General features: G+C 41.8%; 1 protein-coding gene across 1 annotated transcript; it reads right to left on the minus strand.

Moving 5' to 3' along the window:
* On the minus strand, positions 1-27,193 carry si:dkey-250d21.1 (uncharacterized). The gene is made up of 11 exons (XM_061702138.1): positions 26,837-27,193; positions 25,469-25,589; positions 21,659-21,766; positions 21,525-21,558; positions 15,735-17,533; positions 15,616-15,646; positions 7,294-9,062; positions 6,053-6,098; positions 4,160-5,964; positions 3,238-3,274; positions 1-2,152 (listed from the first exon to the last, which is right to left on the minus strand). Exons 1-11 carry the CDS (start codon positions 26,929-26,931, stop codon positions 609-611), a joined length of 7,389 nt encoding a protein of 2,462 aa, XP_061558122.1. The 5' UTR covers positions 26,932-27,193; the 3' UTR covers positions 1-608.
* Positions 27,194-27,912: the final 719 nt, after the last annotated feature.

The following is a 27,912-nucleotide window of genomic DNA, read 5'->3' on the forward strand; positions in this document are numbered from 1 at the left end:
AGAATTAATCTCAAAATGAATCTTTTTGGACACTTTTATTACTTTTTTGACAAATATATATGCTTTTCCTATCATCAAGGAGACATTCTTTAAAAGCTAGGTTTACAGCAAATTCAGTTCTGCAATGTGACAGGAAACATGGGAAATTGTCAGAACATTTCAATGCGCGCACAAGTAAAGGAAAAGTGTGACATAAAAAATGTAAAATAACCCTTAAAAGTGAGACTGATGACAGCGTGGTCATTTTTGGTATTGAGAAAACTACTGTAGTTGTTTCAAATGCCAATGGGACAAATTTTATGTTACATATAAGGAAATATTTGTTTTGTATCAAGGCACAAGCATTGATAACCGTCAGTGAAGGATTACTTTTTAACCCCCCCCCCCCCCCCCCCCCTCCCCCAAACATTGTTATGTTGGTCCCATTGGAACAATACAACTGTACAAACTACAGGAAAAATCAGATATCAAAAACTTGGTTAACAAACTATCAACAAACGGAGACTCCATTAAATCAATAATATACAGAAATGTTGATTTCAGAACTCGAGTTGAATCGTTCTTGAATATGGTGGCGGCACCATCTCTCTCTGGAAGACCTGCAGCTATTACAGAGGATGAAGCTCAGTGAGGGATCTGTTTTCCTGCTGTATAAACTCCTGTAAGCTTCTCTTGCCCTGCTTGAAATTACTCTCCCTTCTTGAAAATGGCAAAATGACCAGGAGTCGCAAAAGAGTCTCGATATTTCTAAAACTTCTTATCTGTGATGTCTTGAGGGTGTCGAGTACAGTAGTTGGAAGATAGCCTGCCAGGGGGTCTAACCACTTCTCTTTCCACAACTTCATCTCATCTTGAAGCGAGACCTCATCTGGCAAGTCATCCTTGTACAGGCGCAGCACAAGACCGCTGAGTGTGTTGGTTTCTACTTTGGACATGGCGTAAGGCACAATCTCAAGACACCTGAAGGTATCCATTACCTTTTCAGTGAAGAGGTCATCAATTTCTGATATTGAGTGCTCGACAAATTTCATACTTAGTGCATTTTTGTAAAACTCACTCAAAGGTTCTAGGAGAACTGAATGCAACAACGGGATGTGTAGTTTAGATGCAAGCGTGACGGCTTCCTCAAACCATGCCTTGTGGTGCGTGTCAATATCACTCATCAAATTCCTGAGAGAAGCATTGAGATCTGGCAAACTATTCACAGCAAGTAACATGTCTAAGGGCTTGCCCTGAAGACACTGACTTAGCTTTTTAGTTTCACACAAGACATGTCTCAGCACCACCAATGAAAGGATGAACTCAAAGTTTCTGATTGAATCAAAGAACTGTGATGCTTGCTGCTGGTCTGATACACTTCCCTGATGTTTGAGCTCACTTAGGCAAAGCAGCACAGCTTCGATAATCTCTACCATCACCTCATGCATGTCATGACTCTTCTCCCAATTCTTCATCAACATGTCCCTCAGCTCATTCCCCTTTCCTTCATTGTTTTGAAACACATGGAGGATCATTTCTTCCAGTTTGTTCTGCCGCTCCGTATCCTGTGTAAGCCAATGTAATATTTTACCAATCTGGACAGTCCTATCAGCTGTTTCTTCTGTTGGAGAAGACTTCGCCAGCCACACATTGAGGGACAAACCATAGCTGATAGTTCTTACTGCCTGAGGGTATTTATTGGCTATTGCTAAGCTTACGGCTCCCATCTGAGCGCCAACCTCACCGACACTCAGCAAGGCCTGTCCTCTACAATATGCCATATTTAGCCCCCATTTTTCAGAGAGCGTGGTCTCAATTGCGTCTAAAAGGACAGCAGAGTCTTCGAGGAGTGGGATGAAAGCCAATGTTTCTTCACATTGGATATCCTCTTTGTTTAAGTACCTGATGCACAGTGGGACATAAACCTCACCATCAATGTCAACAGTTTGTTCTGTGATAATTGTGAAGAACTGAGAATCCCAGAGTTCTTTGATAATTTCTTCACGCAACAGTGGCTCATAAAAAGACACTGGCTGTCTTGGTCCTTGAACAGTTTCCAGGATGATTTCAGTTTCAGCAGATTTCTCCTCTCCACTTGTAAGCTTCTCAGATTCACTCGTAGTATCGGCTACTATTGGTGTCTCTTGGTTTGACGACTCTTCTTTGTCAGCTCCTGTTGGTAAATATGAAAATGTATTATTGGACTAAATGGAACAGAGACGCCCACACACAAAAATGCCTACCCCACTAATAATTTCCCAAGACTTACAGCGGTGGTACCCAGTAGTGGGAAAAAGGAGGGTAGCGATCAATAATCTATTAATTAGAAATTTTCAAAGTTTAAATTTTTAAGGAAATTTTTGTGTGGAGACATTTTTTGGAATACATGTTTAAAGCAATGAATGCTACAGGGATGAATGCTACAAAACAAAAAGTACAAATCCATCAAAGGAGTTCAACGGATTGGAATCAATGTAACTGACCATTCAAATACCTTGCTTTGTGTACTCAAGTCAGAAATGGAAGGAGCTAGGCTAACTTTAAGCTTATCTGATAATCATAGTAGCAAACTAATCTCCTTGTCATGTTTATTGTGGTGAATGACTTCCAGGTCACAAATGTGTGCATTATATGCCCCTGCTAAAGTTGCTTATTGGAGCCACATATCTTTTTCCTACTCCTTTTTATTCCTGCTAATTTACTACTAAAATGTATCACTCGAGTACTCATTCTTATTGATCACAACTCTAGTACTCTTAGGTCACTAACCTCTTTTTCCACCATTGTAGGACGTGCCCCTGCTTGCCGTACAGCAGACAACTACACTGCTGCCACAGTGGATACAAAAAGTCTACACACGTCTGATCAAATGCCATGTTTTTGTAAAATTAAGAGAGACAAAAATGTGACCAAGATTAATCATTTCAAAACTATTTCCACCATTAATGTGACTTATAGCCTGTAAAATGCAAAAACAAAAACAAATAAAAAATCACTTAATGTGTGAGGCGCATCATTCTAGACCTGCTCAATGTAAAAAGTGTTTTTATAACATCTGCGGTAAACTGGGGCTACAATAATAAAGTTTATTTGAATTGAATCTTATACACTTGAAACATGATTGGAAGCACAAGATTGTTTAAGACGTCTCAGTAAGAGACATCACTCAGATTCATAGGGGCCTAGGATTCTTTCTTGTTTAATGACTTATTTGTTGTGCCTCAATAAATGTGTCAAAACTTTGATCAATGCACTTACCCGTGCCTAGATTTAGGGCTCCTAATGTTTCCATGACCTACAAAAAGCACAACTTTGGTTATGTAATGCTGATAGTACCAATTCAAAAGTACTTTGACCATTCTAAAATAAATTTTTTTAGTGCTTAACAAATATATTAGACCACCACCCAATGTAAGGTTTATGTCACAGTTGCCCTAAATTAACAACAATGGCAATAATAGTTTATGTAATAGTTAGTATTAATACAATAGTATGAATATCTTTTAAATTTAATTTAAAAAATAAAATTATCCATGAATTTTCAAATGTGCTGTTTTAGAAAAAAACTGAAAAAATAGCAAAGTCCATCTCTCGTGATTGGTCCTGTTTTAGTCACATGCTGTAATGGCGTACTCCGCGTTCCCCTTGGTTCCACATACCACCGCCGCCTTCTTGATCGATTTTGCAGCATAATTAAACGTATCATCTGGTCAACTAGGTCCATTTGTTTTAGCAGACACTGTTCCACCGTCACCATTTTTGTTGCTTTGTTCCTTGTTCGGGAAAGGAAAGTAAAAACGGCTACCGGAAATGACCAAAAAATGCTGAGGAAACTCCACCCTGTGGTGTCCTAGGCAATCCCAGCCGTAGCGACACCACCGACTCGGCGGAGAAGTACAGCACATTTTCAAAACTGTGCGCGTGGGTTGGGCTCGAGTATAAAGTCAAACTGCGCGCGGGATAGCCGCAGTAACGTCAGTGCGGTCGCCGCCCGCGCAAGTATAAAGAAGCCTTTAGAAGGTGAATTTGAAATGCCTCATGCCTGCTCAAAATAGTAAAATGTTAAGACCTCAATGAAAGTGTCCGTAATATAGCAATTTATGATGCTGGGTGGTCTGTGAGACAAACAGGAACAGGTGGCCTGAAATATTAGTTAAGCACAGTACATGGACTGACTTACTTGTGAAAGACATGGACTGCTCTCTGGATCAACCTCAATACACCTGGCAATGACTTCGGGAAGCCTCTGCAGTGTTGTGTTGTGAGAGAGGAGCATAACACGAGCTGTCCTGTTACCCTTGCATACAGTGTTCCTTAAAATATCTCTCATTGAGTTCAACGTGGACTTCATTAGGTCACATTCAATGCTGACACTGGGCAGCACAGCTACTAGCCGGAGCAGTAAGATTATTGTTGGGTGGTTCTTAGACTCAGGATGAACTAATGTTTCAGCAATGGATGTTGGAGGAGCAACATCCTGGTCTTTGTCTCTCCAGACTGTAGCCCATGAATTGATGTCCTGCTCAAGTGCATCTGGTTCTGGAAGATCTGATAGGTAGAAGTTGAAAGGTTTGTCTGTGGATTCTGGAAGAATGGGCTGCGGATTGCAGGATGGCAGTAGAGACAGTATCGATAGAGCCTTCAAGTGGCTGTCTGAAAAGTTGTACTTCATTTCATCAACGAGACTTTTCAGGAGGGGGATACTGAGATTTTCTCTGTAGTATGTCTCTGGAGAATCATAGCTGCTGGCCTCCTGAGAGAAACAGACTTGATGAGGCGCTACCTTGGTAGCTAACTTAAATGCCTGTTCAAACCAAGTGGAGTGTACCGTGCCTACATTTTCCAACATTTTGTTGAGAGTCTCTATGATTGGAGGGATCTTTTCCACTTCACAAAGAATATCAGCAGGGTTGCCACAGCGGAAGACAGTGCTACAGTTACGAAGAGGAGCACAAGCATTCTTTAAGATCACAAGCGTGACAATGAAATCCATATTCCTCAGAGCAGTAGAGAGAACTTGGGCATACATTGACATGGCACCTCTGGCATTAGAACAGACAGCATCAAGGCAGCTGAGAATGCCCTCCAATGTGTCAGCTAGTATGTCAAAGAAGTCCTCTCTCTTCTTCCATCTTGAACAGCATGTCTCTGGAATTTCCTCCAAGGCCTCCCTTGGCATATTCAACAGCCCTTCAACAGCCTTTGCCAACTGTTCTTCTAGACAAGGAGATTGATCAAAGAACAGTAGCAAATCTTCTGTGATATCCAGCATTTTTGCTACAGAAGGGCAAGGGACACTTCCTACGAGCCAATGGGCCAAGCCACAGGACTCACTAGGTGTTACAACACACAGTGGATTGCTCTCGAGGAAGTCCAAAGACATTTTCTTTAGGCTTTGGTAACCTGAGCCCAGGTGCATGAATGCTTGTCCTCGACAGTGTGCCATCGGTAAGCCCCAGGATTCTGTTAGAATTTTTGCAAGCTTACTTGCTTGAGTATCAACATCACAGTTTTTGTCATATGGCAAGTAACCCATCAGCTCTACTTTTGGAGCAGATTCTTGGACATACCTGACAAAAACAGGTAGGTGAGTCTCATCAGCGATTTTGACAGGTTTGTCTGTGATAAGTGAGAAGAATGGAGATTCCTGTATCTCATTCAGTATGACTTCTCTGATTCCCTCTATAAGCAACATTACAATTTCAGCTTCACTCATGGACAGTGCACATTTGTTCTCCTTCCTGAACCAATGGCACATGTTGAGGTCCTGGGTGAAATTCTCCTTTTCCTCTTCGGAGAGGTCCATGATTCCAATGTTTTTTTTCCCCAGTATTGCAGCCAGTCTGAATATTGTCACCAGACTTTGACGGTTATCTCCAATTTGTCCATTCTCCTCTACTGGCTTCATGTGTTGTTGTTCATCCATCATGTCAGGATATTGCTGAATTTCGGGCTCATCACTTTCTATCTTGACAGTCCTGTCAACTACATGTAAAAGGAAAACAGTTAAAAACAATTTATGATATCAGGGCTATAAAATTCATTACTTGGGCTGACTCTAAAAATTAAATACCTTCCATATTGTCAGCGTTTCTGATTAAACTTTTGGATTCCTTATCCTATGGAAACACAGAATCATTCATCACACACATATACATTGAATGGTGACAAAACTTTCAAAATGAAATGAACATTTAGTTACATTAAAGGTCCCCTTCGATCCCTGTTTTACTATTTAATTGTGATCGTCTGATGTCCTTTTATCTCGTTTGCATGATAATTCTGTTTGGGAATGCCAAAAATTGCCTTTTTCAAGATATTCAAGCTGGTCTTTTCCGCCTGGTATTTGAGATGGTCGGATTTCTCATTCTTATGCAACATGTCAATGACCTTTACTCTGATTGGATCACTCATCTTCCTTAATTTAATTATGAAAAACAGCTTGGGTTGGATTGGTCCATATCACTGCATCTGTTCGCTAGATATCACTCTTCGATACCCAGCTCAGACCCCAATCCCTCACGAGATTCTTCGTGGGAGTCATTTATACACTCAGAAACCACATTCAAATACAGCCTACAAGTATATAGTACATACAGTATATTATGTTTTTCAACAACACCTAACTATATATGAGACTTCCAGTGCAACCGTGGTGGCTGAAATAGCGAGGCCGGTACTCATTGTCGTCTACGCGGCCACCCTCATTCTTATTAATGGGAGAAAAAGACAAGCTCAAAATGCATAAAACACTAGAAAAAAAATGATTCTGATGGAAGGTCACCTTTAACTATATTTAAAGTTTTTGCTGGGATAGGCTCCAGCAGCCCACGAGCCTAGTGAGGATAAGCGATAAAGAAATGGATGGATGCTTAATTTTTAAGTAACGGAAAAGTTAATCTCACATTAGGATACTCTAGAGAACAGGGTTGAAACGGTTTACAACATTGCAAAGTTTCATAGATGCGACGTTTTAAGAGAATGTATGTGATTTTTATGTTTACATTTCTTTTTTCATATTATCTAGAAACGTTTGGAGACCCAACCCCTCCCCGAGGGCACCAGGCAAGCGGGACCATAAAGCTCCCCCTAAAGACAACAACGACGAAAATCAGCCCACTTGAGCTTGGGCCCGAGACAATTTTCCCATGTTGCGATGCTATCATAAGACTTGATTAGTAGGGTAATTTTGGTCAAGATAATTGTGAAATCAATTTTTCATAGCATTTTGCCTCTACTGGAGAACCTGCTTACGGAATACAATACAGGGCACACATCACACAATGTATAGTTCCGTTTAACGAAAGCACTCACCAAACAGATACCTTCCAGGGCTTGTGGAGTAACCTTCAAACATTGGGTCACCATGCGGTCAAGATCTCTGTTGAAATCTGTGCCCACCTGTAGCACAGCCAAGCACAGGGACCTGTCTTTGAGATTTGTGTTCCTCAGGTACTCTTGGAACTTCTTGTGACGCATTACAACTCCACAGTCCTCAATGGCTGTGCTGGGTAGCACAGACATAATCCGAAGGAGTGCATTGATGTTGCCAAAGTACTGCATGAGTGGCAGACGCAGTGTGTGAAATATTGAATTTGGAATAGTCACTGAGGCAACTTTAGTCTTCCATGTTACTCTCCAACAGCAGAGTTCAGTGAAGAAGTTGTCAGCATCGGGAAGATCACTGCTGTAGAGAGGTGGCTTTGATTTTAAGCTCTCAAACATGTAACTCACTGTAACCAAGCAAGGAACCAGGGAGAGGAAATTAAGAGCTTCTTTGTGATCCTCTGAAAAATGATCCTTCACGGCATTGATGAGGTTATCCACTAGGGGCACACTTAAGCTATCTTTGTAAAATCCTACTGGCTTTATTAAGCTGTCTCTTGGCAAACAGTTTTCAGGCACTTCTATTGGCACTCTTAGACTTTGTGCAATTGCACAGGCTTCATCAAACCAGTTCTGGTGGAATACTTTCAAATTTGTTTTTATTCTGTTCAAAGTAGCCACAATGCCAGCGATCTGACATAGCTGGAATGCTGCATTGAAATGATCCCTCTGAAGACCCGCACTCAGCTCTCTAGTAAAAGAAGAGGTATTCTTTATGATAACCATGGCGATGATGAAGTCAAATTGCATCAATTTGTTTAAGAGTACCCCAGCATGTTCAGATACAGCAATTGTCCACCTCTGTGGGTTGTTTTTAACTTTTTCCAGACACTCAACGAGGGGCTCCAGTATCTGCACAAACACCTCATACGAATCGTGCATTTCTTGCCAATTGGAACAGTACGTCCCCTGCAATTCTTGGACCTTTTCGTAGCTCTCCCGAAGACCATAGGCAATTACATGATCAAGCTGTTTTTCTAGAGCGGTCCTGCTGCCCATAAACATCACCAACTCTTCAAATGTATCAAGGGCTCTTTTAACAACAGGTACTGGGATAGATTTTGACCACCATGTGTTGAATGAGTAGCAAGAGCAATGTGTGCTGATGGCAAGGGGATATTTTTCCTGCACTTTGCAAGCAAAAGCTTTTAGTTTGTAAGAAACATCACCAGATCCAAGGTAAGCCTGACCTCTGCAGTTTTTCAAATCAAGACGCCACTCCTCTGTAACTATTTCCATGAGGCGACGCACCATAGCGTCACAATCCAGATCTGCTTCCAGGAATCCCATCAACTCCAGTCGCATGACATCAAAACTGTCCACAAACCTAAGGAAGAGTGGAAGATAGTCCTTCGTCCCGATCTTAACAACACGGTCGATGAACAATGAAAAGAATGAACTTCCAGCTTCCATGAGAATTCCTTCTCTGACTGCTTCTTCACACACAGTGAGGACTTCATTCATTTCAGATTTGGTGACATACTCAACTTCTCCATCCTGAGAAGGAGAAACCTCATTTTGTTGCCAGCTTTGGCTGTTGTATGCAGCCGTCACGGTGGCTTGTAGAGCGGACTTCAAAGCTTCTCTATCCGTCTCAGCACACTTCATATCTACAAGATTCTCAGCATCCATAGCCATGTTTATTATATTTAATTCATCTTCAGTGTCTTTTTCAGCATGGTTTCCTTGGCTTGCCACTGTAAGAGATAAGGGGGTAAGTTCATTAAAAAAATTAATTCAATGCCGACACTATATGTCTATACTCGTACCCTGACTCAGAAAGAATAATCCAATACGAACACACCGACACAAATTTGTCAGCCAGACATTACTGCCAGGCAGAGGGGTGTATGAGCCATGTCTGCCGTGTGGAGATACTTTAATGTAATAAAAGGATGACTTTGTTAGACGACTGCAAATTATGCTCAGCAAAACGTATGATTAATTCAGCTTGGGCGGAAACGGTGGCTGTCACCCCGCAAGTTGCTGCGACAGGCCCTCTGGCAAGCACCAAGTTTCTCGAGCCCCGTCACCGGCTTTGTTCCACATCGCTCGGCTACGGCTGGTCCAGCTGCGCTGCCGTCATGAAGTCGCTACAGCGTGGCGCATTGAGTAAAGACAAGTGATGGTGTGATAAAGTATTACATTAGTTGTGGTATTCTCAGGAAGCAGCCTTGCATTTCTTTTTACTCACTTTATTTTGTAGTTAACACACTGAGGTAACATGACATCCTACTTGTATATCCACCAGAAACCTTCATCTCTGTGTCTTATTTCTTCTTTTCCTCTTATCTATCGTATGTACCACTTTTACACAGTGGCCCCTAGTGCTCAGACTGAGACACCACACTTTGTGTTACGGGCTACATTTAAATGAGTTCAGTTGAATGTTAAAATGTTAGTAATGGCAAGGTTTTATATTTGAGTGAAACTTATGCCATCTGACATTTCTGAAGTCAGAAATGAATCAAGCTTAACACTCAAACGTTCAAACATTTTTCTGTTTAGGAATACAAGAACTGTAAACTGCAAAGTTTGATTCAAGGAAACTGGACAAGAACTGTACAGTATTACCCTGCTACATGACTGTTCATTGTTGGTGCCCATGCTATATCACAGATTTTTCTGTGGAACGTATTGTCTGTCATGGAAATCCCCGCTATGTCGCGGAAATCTTCAGTTTGTAGCCATTGTTTTTCAATAGCTTTTTAAAGTATATTTATCACTGTAATGCACTCAAGTGGGAAAGGAGGGCCACAGTTACTGAGGCACTTTTGTTTATTGAATGCCAGGAGAACAGTAAAACACAACCACAATGATGATACTCACACCTCTATCAGGTGCTACATGCAAGATTTCTGACAAAGGAGTGTGACAAAAACTTGATAAACTGCATAATTTCAAGCCGCCCAGCCGCCCCTCCACAAGGATGCCTAATTTATCTCACCTGGGCCTTAAATTAACAGCTCCCCGAAAAATTTGGGTTACAGTCATCAAAGACCCCCTTGATGTGCAGAATTGAAGATTGAACTATTAATCCCGGACTTTGAGTTATGTTTAATCACCGCCTTTTCCAAGAACTCAAATACAGCAATGAACTATGTAATCATGTAATCATCAAAACATGCACGCAAGGCACCGCCAAACGCCCACTGGGAACAATTGCTGGCGCACGAGCGACACCCGCTGGCGGTTGAGCGTCACTACGAACCTGTGGACTCGCATTGATTTTTTTTTTTTAACCAAAGATAAATGTCGGTTTTGATGTTTTACGAACTCTGCAGAAATATTCCAAAAGTATGCCTAGATGTCTGTGTCATTGTGTCAGCTTTACAGGTCCAGCTGCAAGACTTTGAGAACTGTTCGTCTTGATTTGAAGCCAAACAGTATGAAATGTTGTATTGAACAATAAGCAGTTGATTTGCAAAGACAAAAGTTTAAACAATCATTCTATATGCTTGATCTATAAGTTGTGAGTATTTAATACTAATACATGATTTTTACACCATTTTTATGGCTATATAGGAGACCAACATTCAAGTCGATGGGTGTGGTCTTTTCCAGTTTCCCCTGTTTCTTAGACACATCTCCTGGATATTTAACTTTTGACTCTCGCCTCCTCTTGGCTCGTGTCTTGCTTCTTGGATCTTCCTGGCTAACCTCCCTGCTGCTGTGGGACTGGGCTCGGCCAACCCCTCCCCGCTTCCCTTTTCTTTGTTCAAACATGCGATTCGGCCAACTCCATCCTGGGATGGAGACTTGGCTTCCCGGCCTACGTGGGTCACCGCTAAGCAATCAGAGGAGTGGCTACAAAAAGTACCAGGTACGCTCCCAGCCAAGCGTGAGCCATCAGAAGTGCCAGCGGATCCTGAAAAAGCCAGGAAGAGGAACGGTAGTATTCTCCCACCGAAAGCGTCATGAACAACTTCCCTTTTTCTTCTCCCGCCTGTTGGTTGTACTTTTTGGTGCATCTTCTTCTTCAACTACACGTGCCTCGTTTTCCTCCTGAGATGCTAGGAGAAAGACCCTCCCCAAAGACCAGCTGATCTACAGTTGTGAGTAGCACAACAATGGTTGTCAGAATGTACAAGATTAGTGCCTTATAATTTTGGGGAAGATACTATCTTTACACAAATCCCAACTTTTTTCTCTCTCACTATGACTCAACTTATTTCACGCTCACATTTTAATTTTTAGACCAGAAACCCACGATGTCCTATTTCCCTTTTCGTACGCCTATTTTCCTTTTACCAATGTTTGTCTGTCCTTTGTTCTGTAGTTAAATCCCTCTGTGTTGTTTCCCTGTAGATTTCCCTTTCGATATAAATTTACTATAAAATTCCACGCCTTGTGTTTTGAGTTAATAATAAACCCCTGTAATCGAGAACTCGTATTTCATAAATGTAGATTAGACTAGATTAAGAGATTGATCGAGGTTTTTCGTCACTTTTCCTAAAATTTACGAATATAAGAAGAGGCGTGGTGCCCCTTTACGAGACAAAGAGTTTGATTCTAACGTTTACCCTAAATCGAACTAATCCGGAGGTTAACGCCTGCGTTACTGCCGGTTTAGTTCGACTTATTTATTCTTCGTCCAAAATTAATTATGTTTTTATCCAAAACCAACATACGCTACAAGTGCAAAGAATAATCAGAAGAGTTGTCCAAGAGCCAAGGACCACCTGTGGAGAGCTTCAAAAAGACCTGGAAGTAGCAGGTACTGTTGTCACAAGGAAAACAGTGAGTAATGCACTCTGCCGCAATGGCCTGATGCACGCTTACCACGCAAGACCCCATTTGCTGAAAAAAAGCATGTCAAAGATCGTTGAACGCACCTCTCACACTGTCCCATCCGTTCCTGCCTAGTTTTTCATTCTGAAGAGCGAAATAGCAAATTCAGCATGAACAATCTTTTAATATTTTGACTCTGTGCTCCACTATTTGACCTGAGTCTGTCGATCTCAGAGCCTGGGTTTATATTCCATTAGCATTTCTTTCATGTATTCAGGACCCAAACAATTTAGTGATTTCTAGACCAGTAGCAGAACTTTAAAATATATTCTAAAGCTGACTGGAAGCCAGTGTAAAGACTTTATAATTGGAGTAATATGCTCTGACCTCCTTGTTCTGGTCAGAACTAGAGCTGCAGCATTCTGAATGAGCTACAGCTGTTTAATTCTCTTTTTAGGGAGTCCAGTTAGAAGACCGTTACAATAGTCAAGTCTACTTTAGATAAAAGCATGGATGAGTAGCCAGATATTGTACTCAAGTAAGAGTACCGCTACTTGACAATAATGTGATTCCAGTAAAATTAAGAAATACCGTAGTCCAAAAAATTACTTAAGAGTGAAAAGTACACTGAAATACTTACTCAAGTACTGGGTAAATAGTATCTTCTGTTTTTGCATGAACAGCATGAACATCAATAAAATAAAAATGTGAATGTACAAATTCTGATAATACAGTGTGTGTGCGTGCATGTATGTATGCACAACCAAAACTACATCTGCAATTTACTGCTAGGTGTTTTCTCAAGTTATAAGTGGGCTGAAATATCCACGTTTGGGCAGACAGTGCCAAATAAATACTACAATACAAGAAAGCCGTTGTTTTTGTTCATTGAAATGTAAACACGGGTAGCGCACAGTTGTCTTCGTGGTAACGACAACCTTCCCAATATGGTGGCCACGTACGCACGTCGATCAATCGGGCTGGCTTATCTAGTGTTAATACCTATGACGAGGAACCCTAATAGAAGATGTGTGAGGTCATGTGACTTTCTTGTCGTTTGATTGGTGAACTAGACTTAAACATCACTAGTGCTTTGGATTGGAGCAAACAGCGCCCAATGCGGAAGTCAAAGTCGCAGTCTTGCGCACGAAATAGTTGCTAAATGAGCAATAATTGACAAATAAAAGTAGCAAGCAACATTTAGATAATTGTAACGGATTAAATTACTGTTACTTCTTAACAGCAGAAGCAGCGGATGTGTTTTTCCTGGTCTCGTCAACTCTTGTGCCTTATCCAAAGCAGGTCCAGAGCGCACAGGCGGAACCTCAGGCCGATGCGGTCGCATATTAGTCCGCCACGGAGTAATATTCAGAACATCTGTGTGTGTGGATGGTGGATGCGTGGAATGGATCTCGCTGCCAGCATTCAGGGAGTAAAAAACTAAATCGGATCTATACGATTCACATAAATGGCCTATTTTGAGTTTTAAACAGCGAATTCTGCCGAAAGGATACTAATTTGCACATATGGAATTTATTTTGTTTTGTAATATAAGAACAGATAATTTATTTTGAAAATACAGCGCTGAGGAATGCAAAGTTATCAATGTCCTTTCACCATTGTTCCTGTCATACTGTGTGGCGTGTTTTTGTTTGTACATTAAGGACAAAAGTTTTTGTTTTAATTCCTCATTTTAAAAACACCATTCAAGCAAGTTTTTCCTCATGTTTTTGAGATTGTTCCGATGAAAGATGCAGCTGGCTACTAGTGTGGACTGAATGGGTGAAAACAATGGGGAAATGAAATGCCAACAAAATGGCGGGGGGGAAACTGAACTTGGTTGTTGGACCGATGACTCCGTAGCAAATGTTTAATTATGAACTGAACTAGTTCATTTTTTAAACGATGAACTGAACTTAGAACTATTTCACGTAGAAAATGTAGTTTCTCAACACTGATTCTTTATTAGTTCACATCACAATATCTATATATTGCAGGTTTAAAAAATAAAAATTGCAATATCATTTTTTTAAAATATTGTGCCGCCCCAATAAAAGGTTTTTTATTGTATTATGCCCTCGTCGGCACAGTGACCGACTGGTTAGCACATCTGCCTCACAGTTCTGAGGACCAGAGTTCAAATCCGGCCTTGCAAGTTCTCCCCGTGCCTGCACGGGTTTGCGTGCATTTTCTCCGGGTACTCTGGTTTCCTCCCACATCCCAAGAATACCCACGCTAGGTTAATTGAAGACTCTAAATTGTCCCGTAGGTGTGAATGTGGGTCTGAATGGTTGTTTGCTAAAATGTGCTGTGTGATTGGCTGGCGATCAGTTCAGGGTGTACCCAGCCTTTCGCCCAGAGTCACCTGAGATAGACTCCAGCATGCCCGCGACCCTAGTGAGGATAAGCGGTACGGAAAATGGATGGATGGATGTTCCCTAAACATAAACATACCTTTCACTGGAATTATGACTAGTAAGTGCAGATATCTAAACATTGGAGTCAAAGATATTTACAATTCCGTCGCACATAGGAGATACAGTGGACCGCAGCGGATAGGGAGCGGGCTGGACGGCGAATACCGAAGATCTATGTATAATTGACAGCCATTAAAATTGCAATGAAAGAAAAATATATTTTGGTGAATCTGCAGGTACCAAACCGTGAGTATGTGGGGGTCTACTGTATCTGCAAATGAATTAGCAATCTGTAATGTCAAACAGAAACAAAAAAAAGTTATAATTTGTCCTAGGCGAAAAGACTGCAGATATCTGAAATGCTATTTGTGAAGAGGAATAACATAGTTAGGGATATCAAAAATGTTTGTTTTATGACTAGGCAAAAATAAATTATAGATATCTGCAACACTTATCCAGTCGAGCTGTTAAATATTAAGACGGATTAACCACAGTCCTTGGCATTGGTCCCAGCCAGCAAGGGTTAACTGCAACAAGAGCGGCGAAGGTCTGCTTGGGTTCCACCATAGGCCAGGGTATGAGGGCTTGCTGTTAATAGTGCTAGTGACGCTTTGTGGTCTAATGTTGCCCCTGTAAATTCCCTTCCCCTTCTTGCATTTTAACATGCAGTCTTTCAATCGCATGACTACACAGCCTTTTTATGTTCACCATGGATACGGCCAGCCCTAAATGGCTGCCATATACCACAATGCAATATGGGTCCTCAACCACTCAGTACTGCTTACGAAAAGGCCAAGCACAGTGATTTTCTAACAAACACAGTGTTATTTCTTCATAAAGGTGTGTTTTCACTTATTTCTATATTGTACTGTACACATTTTTAATCACACACACCGATAAAAATAAGGTAAATATAACGTCATTCTGCAGCTGGAACGAATAAATGCATTTCCATTTCTTTTAATGGAAAACAATACCTTGGTTCACAAATGTATGGGTTGACAAACAGAGTCACGGAACAGGATAAATTTGATAATCGAGGTTCCACTGTATAGAGCGCAATTATAATTGATTAGCAACAACGAAAACAAAATCATCTTACCTATGGAAGGCTTATCTTTAATTTCTTCATCCTGTAATAGATGCAAAATTGTCACTGTTATTAAAAATGTTTTCTTACTGGCCATGACAATTCTAATTTAAGAACAGTGATCTACTCACGGTCTGTAACATCTGCAGTATGTCTGGATGCTTCTGTACATATGAATCCACCATTTGTTCAACATTGAAATGCACATCTTGGTTCACATAGACATATGCCGAGCTGCATTGTCTTTGGTCCTCTGGTGTGTCTTTCAGATAGGCGTGGCATCGCTCCAGTACCATATGGTATTGCCCATAAACATCTGCCTCAGCATTTACACATGGCACAGTGCCCAACACCCTCAACAAGCTCTGCACATTTGGGTAAAACCCGATGTCTGGTATCTTCAGTGTGGCAAACACTGTGGTTGGCAGAATCCTGCGCTTGCTTGCATGCCTCCACTTCACTTCCCAACAACCAAGCTCTTCATAGAATGTGTCAGGCCTTGCAAGGTTGTTCAAATTGGCATCTGCTACCTTATCACGACGAATGCTGAAATTGTGGTCAGCCATGTAGGATGGTACTAAAGAGAGCCATCTCAGAATCCTCACCATCTCTGTACTGAAAATTCGCTTGACCTCCGCAACAAGATACTGTAAGATGGGTCGGGCTAAAGTTTCTCTGTAAAAGTCTTCTAGCGAGGTATCATTTGCATCTCCATGGTCAACCTCAGGTTTGATGACTTCAACACCAAGCTTCTTGGCTCGACCGACCGCATCTGAAAACCATTTTCTATTGAATATGGCAATGTCCTGTTGGTATTTGCTTACCAGCTTTAAGGCATTTGAAATCGTGTACTGCAACGTACTGCTCATGCTAATGATTCCCCTGAGACTGGAGTTGAGTATGCTCACACAGCAGAGGGTGTTCTTGAGAACAACTAATGTCATGATGAAATTGAAATTCTTCAGAACTGGCTTGAGTTTGGCCATCTGTTCAGCTGTATCTTCATCCACCTTTGAAATAATTTCATTGATGCAGTTCAGGAAAGGCTCCAAGATATCCAACATGGTTTGAAAGGCATCAGTGCCACACTCCCAATTCACACTGATGATTGCTTTGATTCTCTCCACTTCTCCCTTTATATGGCCATATGTCATCTGGATCTTTCCTTCCAATCTTTTGTATAGCTCAGGTGTGTTCCTGAGTAATGAGGCCACTTCTTCTACAGTGTCTACAATAGTTTGAATTGTTGGCACTGGCATGCAACGAATAATCCATATATTAAAAGCATATGGGTCACTTGGTGATAAAACAACTTGTGGAAACTCCAGTAAAATTTTGCAAGTGAGGTCTCGCATTGTCTGACACATGCGTCCCGTAACTAGATAGGAGAGTCCTCTGCAGTGCTCCATCCTTAACCCCCACTTATTTCTTAATTCTGATATAAGATGGTTAAATAGATTGTCTGCATCCAAATTGCAAGGCAGGAACCCAACAAGGTGTTTTTGTGGGAACCCGGCCTCTGTGACAGATCGAATGAAAATTGGGATCTGCTCCTTTCCCTCTATACTGGTCACATCTTGGAGCAGAATAGAGAAGAATCGGGCATGCCTCAGGCTGTTCTGGATCTCTTCTCGCATTAGTCTCTCACTAAACTGTAGGATTTCCTTCTTATCAACTTTCTCTACACAGATTTTCTTGAGAGAAGGCTGACCCCTTGCTTCACCAGTCGACTCATCTGTGTTGATGTTTCCACCATTGATGCTGAATCCTGTCAGTGCGAGAATTTCCTTGAAATAGGCCTTAAGAGTCTCTTTAGCTTTGAAGCTGCCTATATTCTCTACTGCTTGGTTATCTTCCTGTTCAGGTGTAGTAATGTCATCACCAGAAACATCTTTTGTCTCCTCAGTCACTTTTGGTGCCTCGATGTTTTCTGATGGGAAAGAGCACATTACAGAGTAAAAATTAAGACTTTCTTTGAGAAATTGCTGACACAGGCTGATATCTTCTACACAATTCTTGATTAAAATATCAGTATTATTGAACTATAACACCCTATTAAAGCTTTGCTTCATGAACAGTCTCCTCCAAAAGCACTGGAGGCCAATTCCTTTATTTTTGCTGTAGAATGAACACATTTGACTTTGAGATTACGTGATACAAGGTTCTTTTATTGTCAATTCCACAATATGTGTAGCACATACAGAGGATTAAAATTACGATACTCAAGGCCCCACGGTGATATAAAAGATGGTATAAATAATAATCAGTAAAAATAAGCTAAGTAAAACTATGGTATAAACAGTATAAAAAGTATAAATTAAATATGCAAATAAAGATTAGGAGACGTGCAAAAGTCAAAGTACCAAGGCACAAAGACATTTATAAATTAGAAGGCAGTGTGGGGAAGTGTGTGTGCATGCGCATGTGTGTGGGAGTTCAGAGTTCAGGTGGGCAGAGGACAAGTGAAGTAGAGGGGGCAGAGCGGACAGAGAGTTCAGCTTCCTTACAGCCTGATGAATAAAACATTCTTTAAGTCAGCTGGCACAGGCCCGCAGACTACCCAGTCTCCTCCCTGATGGCAGCAGACTGAAGAGGCTGTGAGATGGATGGGTGACATACCCCGCTATGCAGAGGGCTTTGCGGGTGAGGCGGATGCTGTAAATGTCCAGCAGGGAGGGAAGAGAGGTTCCAATGATCTTCTCAGCTGCCCTCAATATGCAATGGATAGTCGAGCGGCAGGATGCGGTGCAGGCTCCGTACCACACACTGATGCAGTTGGTAAGGATGCTCTCTATGGTCCCTCTGTAGAACGATTACATAATGGGGGTCGGGGCTCTGGCTCTTCTCAGCATGTGCAGGAAGTAGAGAGGCTGGTGAGCTTTCTTGGCCAGTGATGAGATGTTGCTGGTCCAGGAGCGGTCCTCAGTGACATACACTCCCAGGAATTTGGTGCTGCGCACCCTTCTCCACCGCAGCACTGTTGATGTTCAGGGGAGCATGCTGGGAGTGCACTCTCCTGAAGTCCACAACAATCGCCTTGGTTTTCTCCATGTTCAGGGAGAGATTGTTGTCCGTGCACCACCCGGCTCACCTCACTCCTATAGTCTTTCTCGTCCTCGTTGCTAATGAGACCCACCACAGTTGTGTCATCTGTAAACTTGATGAAGAGGTTGGAGCTGTGTATCGGTGTGTAGTCATAGGTCAGCAGGACGAAGAGGAAGGGGCACAACACACATCCTAGAGGAGACCCCGTGTTCAGGGTGATGGTGCTGGATGTGTTGCTGCCGACCTGTACTGCCTGCACGTCTCCCTGTCAGAAAGTCCAGCAGCCAGTTGCACATAGATATGTTGAGCCCCAGCTGGTCCAGTTTGTGAACCAGTTGTTGGGGAATGATGGTATTGAATGCTGAGCTGAAGTCTATGAACAGCATTCTGACATATGAGTCCTTAGAGTTCAGGTGTGTGATCGAAGAGGAGGGCAGTGCAGATGGCATCATCGACAGACCGGTTGGACAGATATGCAAACTGTAAGGGGTCCAAGGAGGGTGGGAGGAAGGACTTGATGTGGTGCATGACGAGCCGCTCAAAGCACTTCATCAGGATGGGAGTGTGTGCTACCGGACGGTAGTCATTGAAGCAGGAGGGAGACGACGACTTTGGGACCGGGATGATGGTGGTGGCTTTGAAGTATGTAGGGACAACAGCCTAACTCAGGGAGGTGTTGAAGATGTCCGTTAAGACATCCGGAGTTCAGCTGTACAGTCCCTCATAACACGACCAGGTATGTTATCTAGGCACGGGGCTTTATGTGCATTGTGCCTGCCGAGGGATCTTCTCACGCTGTCCCGGGTCAGTGACAGCACCTGGGCACCAGGAGAGGGTGGAGACTTGTGTGCAGGTGTGCCTCAAAGCAAGCAAAGAAGTTGTTTAGCTCAATCAGCAGGGAGATTGAGCTTTCACAGGTCTTTGGTGAGGATTTGTAGTACGTAATGGTCTGAATACCACGCCGCAGACTCCTGGTGTCACTGCTGTTAGTGAACCGGTGGGGATCCTCTTGGAGTACTCCCTCTTGGCTTACCTGATACCACAGGACAGATTGACCCTAGTTGTCCTCGGGCCCTCCTCATCCCCAGATCTAAAACCAGCGTTGCAGACCTTCAGTAGTCTGTAGACCTCCGCAGTCAGCCATAGCTTCTGATTAGCACGAACAGTGATGGACTTGGTGGTGGTGACATCATCCATGCACTTTTTAATGTAGGCGATGAGAGTCTCTGTGTAATCCTGAAGGTCAGTGATGGAGTTGTAGGTGACAGTCTGTGGTGGCAAAACAGTCTTGAAGTCCCTCTAGGAATCCTTCTCGCCACACTCGTACTTGTTTCCTAACTAGTTGGGTGACCTTAACCAGTGGTCTGTAAACTGGCATTAGCATTACAGTGAGGTGGTCTGAGGCACCGAGGTTGGGGAGGGAAAGGGCCTTGTAGGCTCCTCTCAGGGGGGTAAAACATTGTCCAGAGTGTTATTTCCCTGTGTTGGAAAGTGAATGCTTGAGTAGAGTTTTGGAAACACAGTCTTGGGGTCAGCATGGTTGAAATCCCCAGCCAGGATGAGGAACGCATCTGGGTGGGCTGTCTGCTGCTCACTGATGTGATGTTATAGTTCACTCAGTGCCTCACTCCTGATGAAGCTTGGAGGGATGTAAACAGCCACAAGCAGTATGGTAGTAAATTCGCTCTGCAAATAAAACTGCTGGCACTTCATAACTATAAACTCCAGTAGTGGTGAGCATTGTTGACTGACCAAGACAGCGTCCCGGCACCAGGCAAAGCTGATTAACACAGAGCCCGCCGTCGCAGGTCTTACCTCCCTCGACAAGAGCTCTGTCCGCTCGGTAGCATGCTAATCGGTCGAGCTGAATGGCGCTGTCTGGGACGCTGCTCTTAAGCCATGTTTCCACAGACACAAAAACACAGCACTCTCTCACAGTTTTACGGGTAGAGCAGAGTAGTCAAATATAATCCAGCTTGTTGTCCAGAGAGCATACATTGGCTAACACGATGGTGGGAATTGCCGGCTTGTGTGGTTTAGCTTCTGCTTCCTCCTTTGCCGTTCGTGGCGCCTTCACTGAGGGCGTGATGCAGGAATGGGGGTCGGAGTTGTTGTAGCCACCCGGAGCAGACCGCAGTTCTGTAGCTCCTCTGTGAGAGCAGACTTTAACTCGGTAAAAGTAGTTCTGCCTATGAAACTACGACTGTATCTGCAAGGGACATGTAGACTTGACGAAGACGGGCTAAAAAACACTGACATATAAAACAAGACAGGAAAACACCGTTCGTTCGGGACAGAGAGAAGCCGCTGCGTGTACACGCAACGCCATTACAACTACGAATGACAAAAGATCCACAGTTCAACTTTCATTTCCACGTACTTACTGGTACATCTGACACACAAAGAAAATTATGGAGTTTTAATTGGAACAAACATTTTTTGGTGAGCAAAATGTATTGGAACAGATTTGAGGTAATATATACATGTACATTGTTTATGTTTCACTGTACAGCGGTTAATTTATTGACACACTAATGACTGTTAATATATCAAGCATGATGCGCAAAGTTAACCCTCTTTCGGCCATCCTTCCTCTGCTCACTATGTGTTAAGGCTAATTTATGCTCTACATTAAATGCATACAGAATAACACTTTGCACCATTTGTAACAAATTGCTTTTCTTATGTACTAGGAGCAAAAATATTACCCATCATCCAAGCATGAGTATTTTAATCTTATACAGTGGTTAACCTATCTGTAATACTTGTATGACTGTAAAAGAACTGAGAATTGTACTGCTTTACGGTGTTAGGATAAAAGTGGGTGGCTTTATGTCATTATTTAATTATTTTGTTTTACATGCTTTGAATTTTACCTTTTGCCTTCTTTACGCTGGGTTCCTCTTCCACCTGTATTAATAATAATAATAATAATCAATTTATTTACCATTTTAATATTTGATTTAAAAAATTCAAGAGACATTTGTCAGACTGTGACTGACACACTTACAGGGCTTCCCGCACGTTTCCTGTTGCACGTTGATTCATTATTGGTGGTTACAGCAGAGTCAAATATTGTTGGAACAGCATCGTCGTTCAAGACACATTTTGAGGAACTCTAGAAATGGGAGAAGAAAAAAATAATAAAATGAACTTGACAACCTTGACAATATTTAAAACAATCACTTATTCAACTTATCCAAGGGGTCAACACTCAAGTCAAACACTGTCAAGTTTACATTGCTGAATAAAAAGATTTTTAAATGTTTGGATAATGAACTATAACAAAAATTACATCACTAAACCACTTAGTGGGGACCAATATACTGAACACTCACTGGTCAATTCTCAAGTAATAAAAAACTAAAGCATCATATAATGCAGTCTTTAATGCTGTTAGGTGTGCGAGGTGCGATGTATATGCTGTATAAGCGGTATACGGTATTGATTTGGCGAAGGATATAAAGTTTTATAGGAGGAGCTGCCAGTCAAATGTGCATCTACATCCAACAGACACACATCCTCCCTGGTTTCCCGGTTGCAGGGGAACTACTGGGGAAACGCTAGGCACTTAGCTAACTTGTACCAGATACGAGCTGCGGCTGGCTAGCTCACGTGGCTAACCACGGTGCGGAGCTGCTAAATCACTCATCCTCGCCACTGTGGCGGCAAATAAGCTACACATCTGACAAGTCTCGTTATCACTTAAGGGCCTAGCTCACTTGTGGAACCGTCACCGAAACTGCCCAGGATGATCAGTCGGGACGACTCTGGGACCCGGAGACCAAAATATTGCTTATGCTCTCACCAGGAAGAGGTCTTAGAGACGTCTCCAGAGAAGGTGGACGACTAGTTAGCACATCTGCCTCACAGTTCTGAGGACCGGGATTCAAATCCCGCCCTCGCCTGTGTGCAGTTTGCATGTTCTCCCCATGCCTGCGTGGGTTTTCGCCGGGTACTCCGGTTTCCTCCCACATCTCAAAAACATGCATGGTAGGTTGATTGAAGACTCCAAATTGCCCGTAGGTGTGAATGGGAGTGCGAGTGGTTGTTTGTTTATATGTGCCCTGCGGTTGGCTAGGGGCCAGTTCAGGGTGCACCCCGCCTGTCCCCCGAAGATAGCTGGGATAAGTTCCAGGGCGCCTTTTTAATGTCATTCCACTGCGTTTCAATCGGATTCAAGTCTAGACTTTGACTAGGCCACTCTAAAAACTTTTTTTTTTTTTTTTAAATCCATTCAGAAGTTGATCTGGATCATTATCCTGCCCAAGTGCGCTTCAGCTTGAGGTGATGAACTGATGGCCGAACATTCTACTTCGGGATTTTATGGTCAAGAGCAGAATTCGGTTTTCCATCAATCACAGCAAGTCATCCAGATCCTACATTACCTAAGCAGCCCCAGACTATCAAACTCTCACCACCACGATTGACTGTTGTGATGTTCTTTTTCTGAAATGCTGTGTTACATTTACGCCATATGTAACAAGATACACACCTACAAAAAAAGGTCCACTTTTATCTTCGTCAGCCCATAGAATATTCTCCCAAAAAGTCTTGGGAACCATTCCACTGGTTTTTTTTGTTTTTTTTTTCCAAAGGTAAGACGAGCCTTTATGTTCTTTTTGGTCAGCAGTGGCTTTCGCCTAGCAACTCTGCCATGGATGCCATTTCTGCCCAGTCTCTTTCTTATTGTTGAGTCATGAACACAGACCTTAACTGAGGCAGGGAAGGCCTGCATTCTTCAGATGTTGTCCTGGGTTCCTTTGTGACCTCCTGGATGAGTCGTCGCTGTGCTGTGGGGTAATTTTTGTAGGCTGGCCACTCCTGGGAAGGTCGTCACTGTTTCAAGTTTTCTCCACTTGTGGATAATGGCGCTCACAGTGGTTTGTTGGAGTCCTTAAGCTTTAGAAATGGCTTTTTAACCTTTTCAACACTGATAGAGGTCAATTACTTTATTTCTCATCTGTTCTTAAAGTTCTTTGGATCATGGCATTTTGTTGGAGCTTTTTTGTTTGCAATCTTTTGGCCGACTTCATTTTGTCAGGCAGGTTCTATTTAAGTGATTTCTTGATTGAACAGGTCTGGACTTAATCGGCCTTGGGTTCGGGACTTAATCGGGCTTGGGTTCGGTCAGTGAAAATGAACTCAGCTTAACATTAAATGTGATTAGTCAGTTAATTTGTGATTTAACAAGGAGGGCAACTACCTTTTCACACAGGGCCATGTAGCTTTGAAGTAGCTAAATAAAAGTAGCTAAATAAAAATAATAGTAAATAAAACACTATTTAAAATCTGCATTTTATGTTTACTTGGTTTATCTTTGTCTGATATTTACATTTGTTTGATTATCTTAAAATGGGGAAACTATGAAAAAAAAAAATAATTTTAGAAGAGGCAAATACTTTTTCATGGCACTGCACAACATAGGTGTTTTTTAAAACACAGAGGTGGAAAGTTAATATTGATTGAGTACCTAAAGAGGCAATTGATTACCTAAAGAGGCAATCAATCAGGTCCACCGGTATTAATGCACACAAGCTTAATAACAGCTCGCAAGTCAGACGAAACAGTTTACATTTTTAACATAGGGGCTGGTCAAATTTCAATTGTGATTTAAATTTTGGCTTCTCACTATTATAAAAACATTATAATCGAAAAAAACAAGTAATGTGCGGCAGGTGCGGTTCTTGTTGCGGGCAAGTGTAGCTTACTGCCTGCGGCACATTTGTGAGTTTGACAGCAAAGTAAAATAATACTTACATTACTAATAATGTATTTATGACAAGTATTACTTTCTTTTGCTGTCAAACCCTCAAATACAGGGGCGAAATGCTCTGACGTTTCGTCAGCATCCGTGAACTATGCTCAGCCGCCGGAGCACAGACATAGAGCCAAGCCTCTATAATGAGGAAAACGTTTTAACGTCCATAAAAATTGTGATGATTGATCACAGTTTTGTGACATTAAGCAACGCGAAGCTTTTTATATATTGTGATCATATGGTGAGGAAAACACTTAACATCCATAAAATCCAAAATATTGGGCCGATTGTTCAGATATTTTCAGAGGTTGAAGTAGGCATACATAGAGATGTCCGCAGAAATTTTGGTGATTGCTTGATTCCAGTTTTGTGACATTAAACTTCGTTAAGTTTTTTTTTCTATACTGAGCCTCTAAATGGTCTCCAATGAATTCGAACATCTTCGATTTCACCAGGACTCCTTGGAGACCCAGTTAATCTTCAGGAGACGTCACAGAGCTATCCCTGCAACCACATCCCCATCAGGTCGCCAACTAGTCTGCAGGCCAGTGAGATGTGGATAGAAGAGCGAACAGGAGAAGACGGAGAAGCCATGCTAACTCATAAACTGATGTGAAATGTACAGAAGCGACACACCAGAATAAGTGCTTCATACCGTGATTTGAATTTTAGGCCATCTAGCCAAGCTCTATGTGGAGGCGCTGTACATTTAACAATAATTGTTTAGTGTTATCTATTGGGGTTTATAATCTGCATTAGTTCAAACTGGAGTCCAATAAATTGTTTCTCTCGCAACTCCCATAGCCTCTACTTTTGCACCAAAATCATGCAAAGAGGTCAAAATAATAATAATACAACACTACTACCTACAATGGCATAGTCAGGTTTGACACAATAAAACAACCTTGTAAATAAAGCCTTGCTAAGCAAGCCCAAATAACCGGACTGAATACAATTTTTAAAAAAGGGGCCTGTGGAATGTGTCCGTAAAACAAGCATAATATGTAAGATGACAGATAAAAAAAAAATCAACAAAAAAAATTTCTTTTTGCTTTTTACCTGATGAGAGATCAACGAAGCCTCAAAGTGTTTTGCACAAAGTTTGTAGCATTTCTGTAGCTCCTCTGGAGGTCGTGATGCCAAATCTTGGCGACAACAGTTCGTCAACCATTTATTGCAGCTAAAAATACAGTAAAAACACAATCAGAAATCTCTGTCCTTTTCATTCAGGCGATCAATGTTTATACAAATACACGGGCGACTTAAATTTTCCCATTTTTCTTCCATTCTTCTTGAGTTCAGTCAGAAAACTAAAGTTTACAACTGGTTTGTGGCTATGTTTAGCATGTAATGCTATTCTCTTCTCTGTTCATGATTAAACCAGAGATTTATTGTAACATGACTCATGTGATTTGATCTCCACAACATAATTCAGAGGGGGTGCTGAAGTGGGTATACAGTTCCAAGAGTTACAACTAATTGTTTTTATTGCCTTCTTCATTATTATTATTTTTTTTTTAAATACTTCTTTTCATAACCACGGCAGCCAATTAAACCAATGACCAATGAAAGCGGCTAATTAAACTACTGGAAGACAGAGAATGCTGAAAAGGTTTGACAGACATGGGCTAAAAAATATTTTTATTAATCTCCACCAGGCAGACTAACAATTTACATATTATTTGATAAAACCGCCCCATTTAAAACTGTTTAAACATGATAATTGTTATGCAACACAGTAGAAACACATCCTCTGCAGGTAGAACTAATGTATTACATGACATGACCCGTCAGCAACTAGGTTCTTTTTACTCGGATACGCCTGCTGCACTTCGAGTTGAGCGAGAGGGAATTTAAATTTAAGTTTGACGATGCAACGCTGTACTACGAGTTAACCAAGTGACAATCAAGACTCAACTTGATGTGATTGTCAAGCGAGGAAAAGGGACAGAATTGCAATTCTCATAATGGAGTAAAAAGCAAAACGACGTAAATGTTTAGGAATTTATGAATGCTATTCCGACGATAAATGGAAAACTAGGAGTAGTATGACGATGTTCAAATAAGTTAAACTTCTACTACGTTACCGCGCTGAGTGTCTTACAAATAAGGGTTTGCAAATTTCACAACAAAAAGTTTCCAACGTATTGTTTTTATTTTATCACTATGTCTAACACTACAAAATAACACCACGACCATCACTACTGTTAGTTTCTCATTCAGAACTAATGAGTGTACTGCACTTTATTTTATGGCGACTTTTTTTTAGGGAGTGTGGGTGAGTCTGCGCCATTTTCAACTGAGTTGTGTCACTGCTAGCCAACATGATGTTGAGCTAAAGACAATGCTAATGGAAGATGGCTAACATATTTCTGCACGCTCGGTGCCTCGTATACGTCCCACTCTACAATGGGGGAAAAACCTTACCGTTCTGGGTCCAAGGGAAAGCTGAAAAGCGGGGTACTGTTATCGGGCCCCACTTGCTGGTAGTCACAGTTGGCTGCAGCACAACAGTTACTCATTTTGGATAGCAATGTAGCTCGCTAACTAGCCAGTTAGCTAGCTTAGCTGGGTTGTCCACTGAGAGCGAAACCTGCAGAAGAGTCTACAGACTCATCCTGCGGCGAAACCTTTACCAGTAACAGTATATATGAACACTATTCTGGTTGCAAGTATTTTTGGTCGGGCTAAGATTCGACTACTTCCATTCTTAAAAAGTTGATGCTGCGTGTTGATCCAAGAGTCACCGAGAGCGTGATATGAACCAGGAACTAAACACTGCAGTTACACACGTTGGCCAGCAGAGGACAGAATAGGCTTCATTGGCTGGATTCTTCGTTATACGAAACCGAGCGACGCCAAACCACTGGCTTGTCTCCCCCCCCCCCCCTTTTTTTTTTATTTCAGCATGTACAGTATTCATTTCACCTCATCAAATACAACACATTATAAAGTTGTGTTAAAAAATATTGGTTAAAGTGTCAAGTCTCGTCAAATTGATTCGTATAGGTTATAGCCTTGAATCACGAGAGTCTAAAAGGGGTTCACCGATCATGAAATAATAATAATAATTTTTAAAGGAAGACAACTAATGTTGACACAGCACCACCGCTACATACACATTCACAGCAGTCCTACTATTTTTTCCCCCCGCAAATTGTCTTCACTTATCCTAACATTGAAACAGCAAACATTTGCGAAACCCCCTTTTTACATAAACTGTTGAACAAACTATTTTCCTTCACTTGGAATTTCAAAACAAGTTATCCATCAATTTGTAGTGTACTATATATGTGATAGTATGAGGTGATTATACATTTATTGGTTCCACAGTCATAAGGAAACCTAAACTACAATGTGGCCCATGACAGAAATCAGTTTGATATCAAACAATTCACGCTCACAATTACACCTACGGGCAATTTAGAGTTGTCAATTAACCTACCATGGATGTTTTTGGGATGTGGGAGGAAACCGGAGTACCTGGAGAAAACATATGTAAA

This window comes from Phycodurus eques, chromosome 17 (assembly GCF_024500275.1).
Source record: "Phycodurus eques isolate BA_2022a chromosome 17, UOR_Pequ_1.1, whole genome shotgun sequence".
In the NCBI taxonomy this organism is placed as follows: domain Eukaryota; kingdom Metazoa; phylum Chordata; class Actinopteri; order Syngnathiformes; family Syngnathidae; genus Phycodurus; species Phycodurus eques.

What these genes read in the sequence shown, in the direction of transcription:
- si:dkey-250d21.1 (XM_061702138.1), bottom strand. Translation starts at nt 26,931, where the DNA reads ATGAGTAACTGTTGTGCTGCAGCCAACTGTGACTACCAGCAAGTGGGG. An exon ending in CTTCGTTGATCTCTCATCAG is followed by an intron (nt 21,767 to 25,468) that starts GTAAAAAGCAAA and finishes TCCCATTTCTAG; the next exon opens with AGTTCCTCAAAATGTGTCTT. An exon ending in AGCCCTAAATCTAGGCACGG is followed by an intron (nt 2,153 to 3,237) that starts GTAAGTGCATTG and finishes ATTTACCAACAG; the next exon opens with GAGCTGACAAAGAAGAGTCG.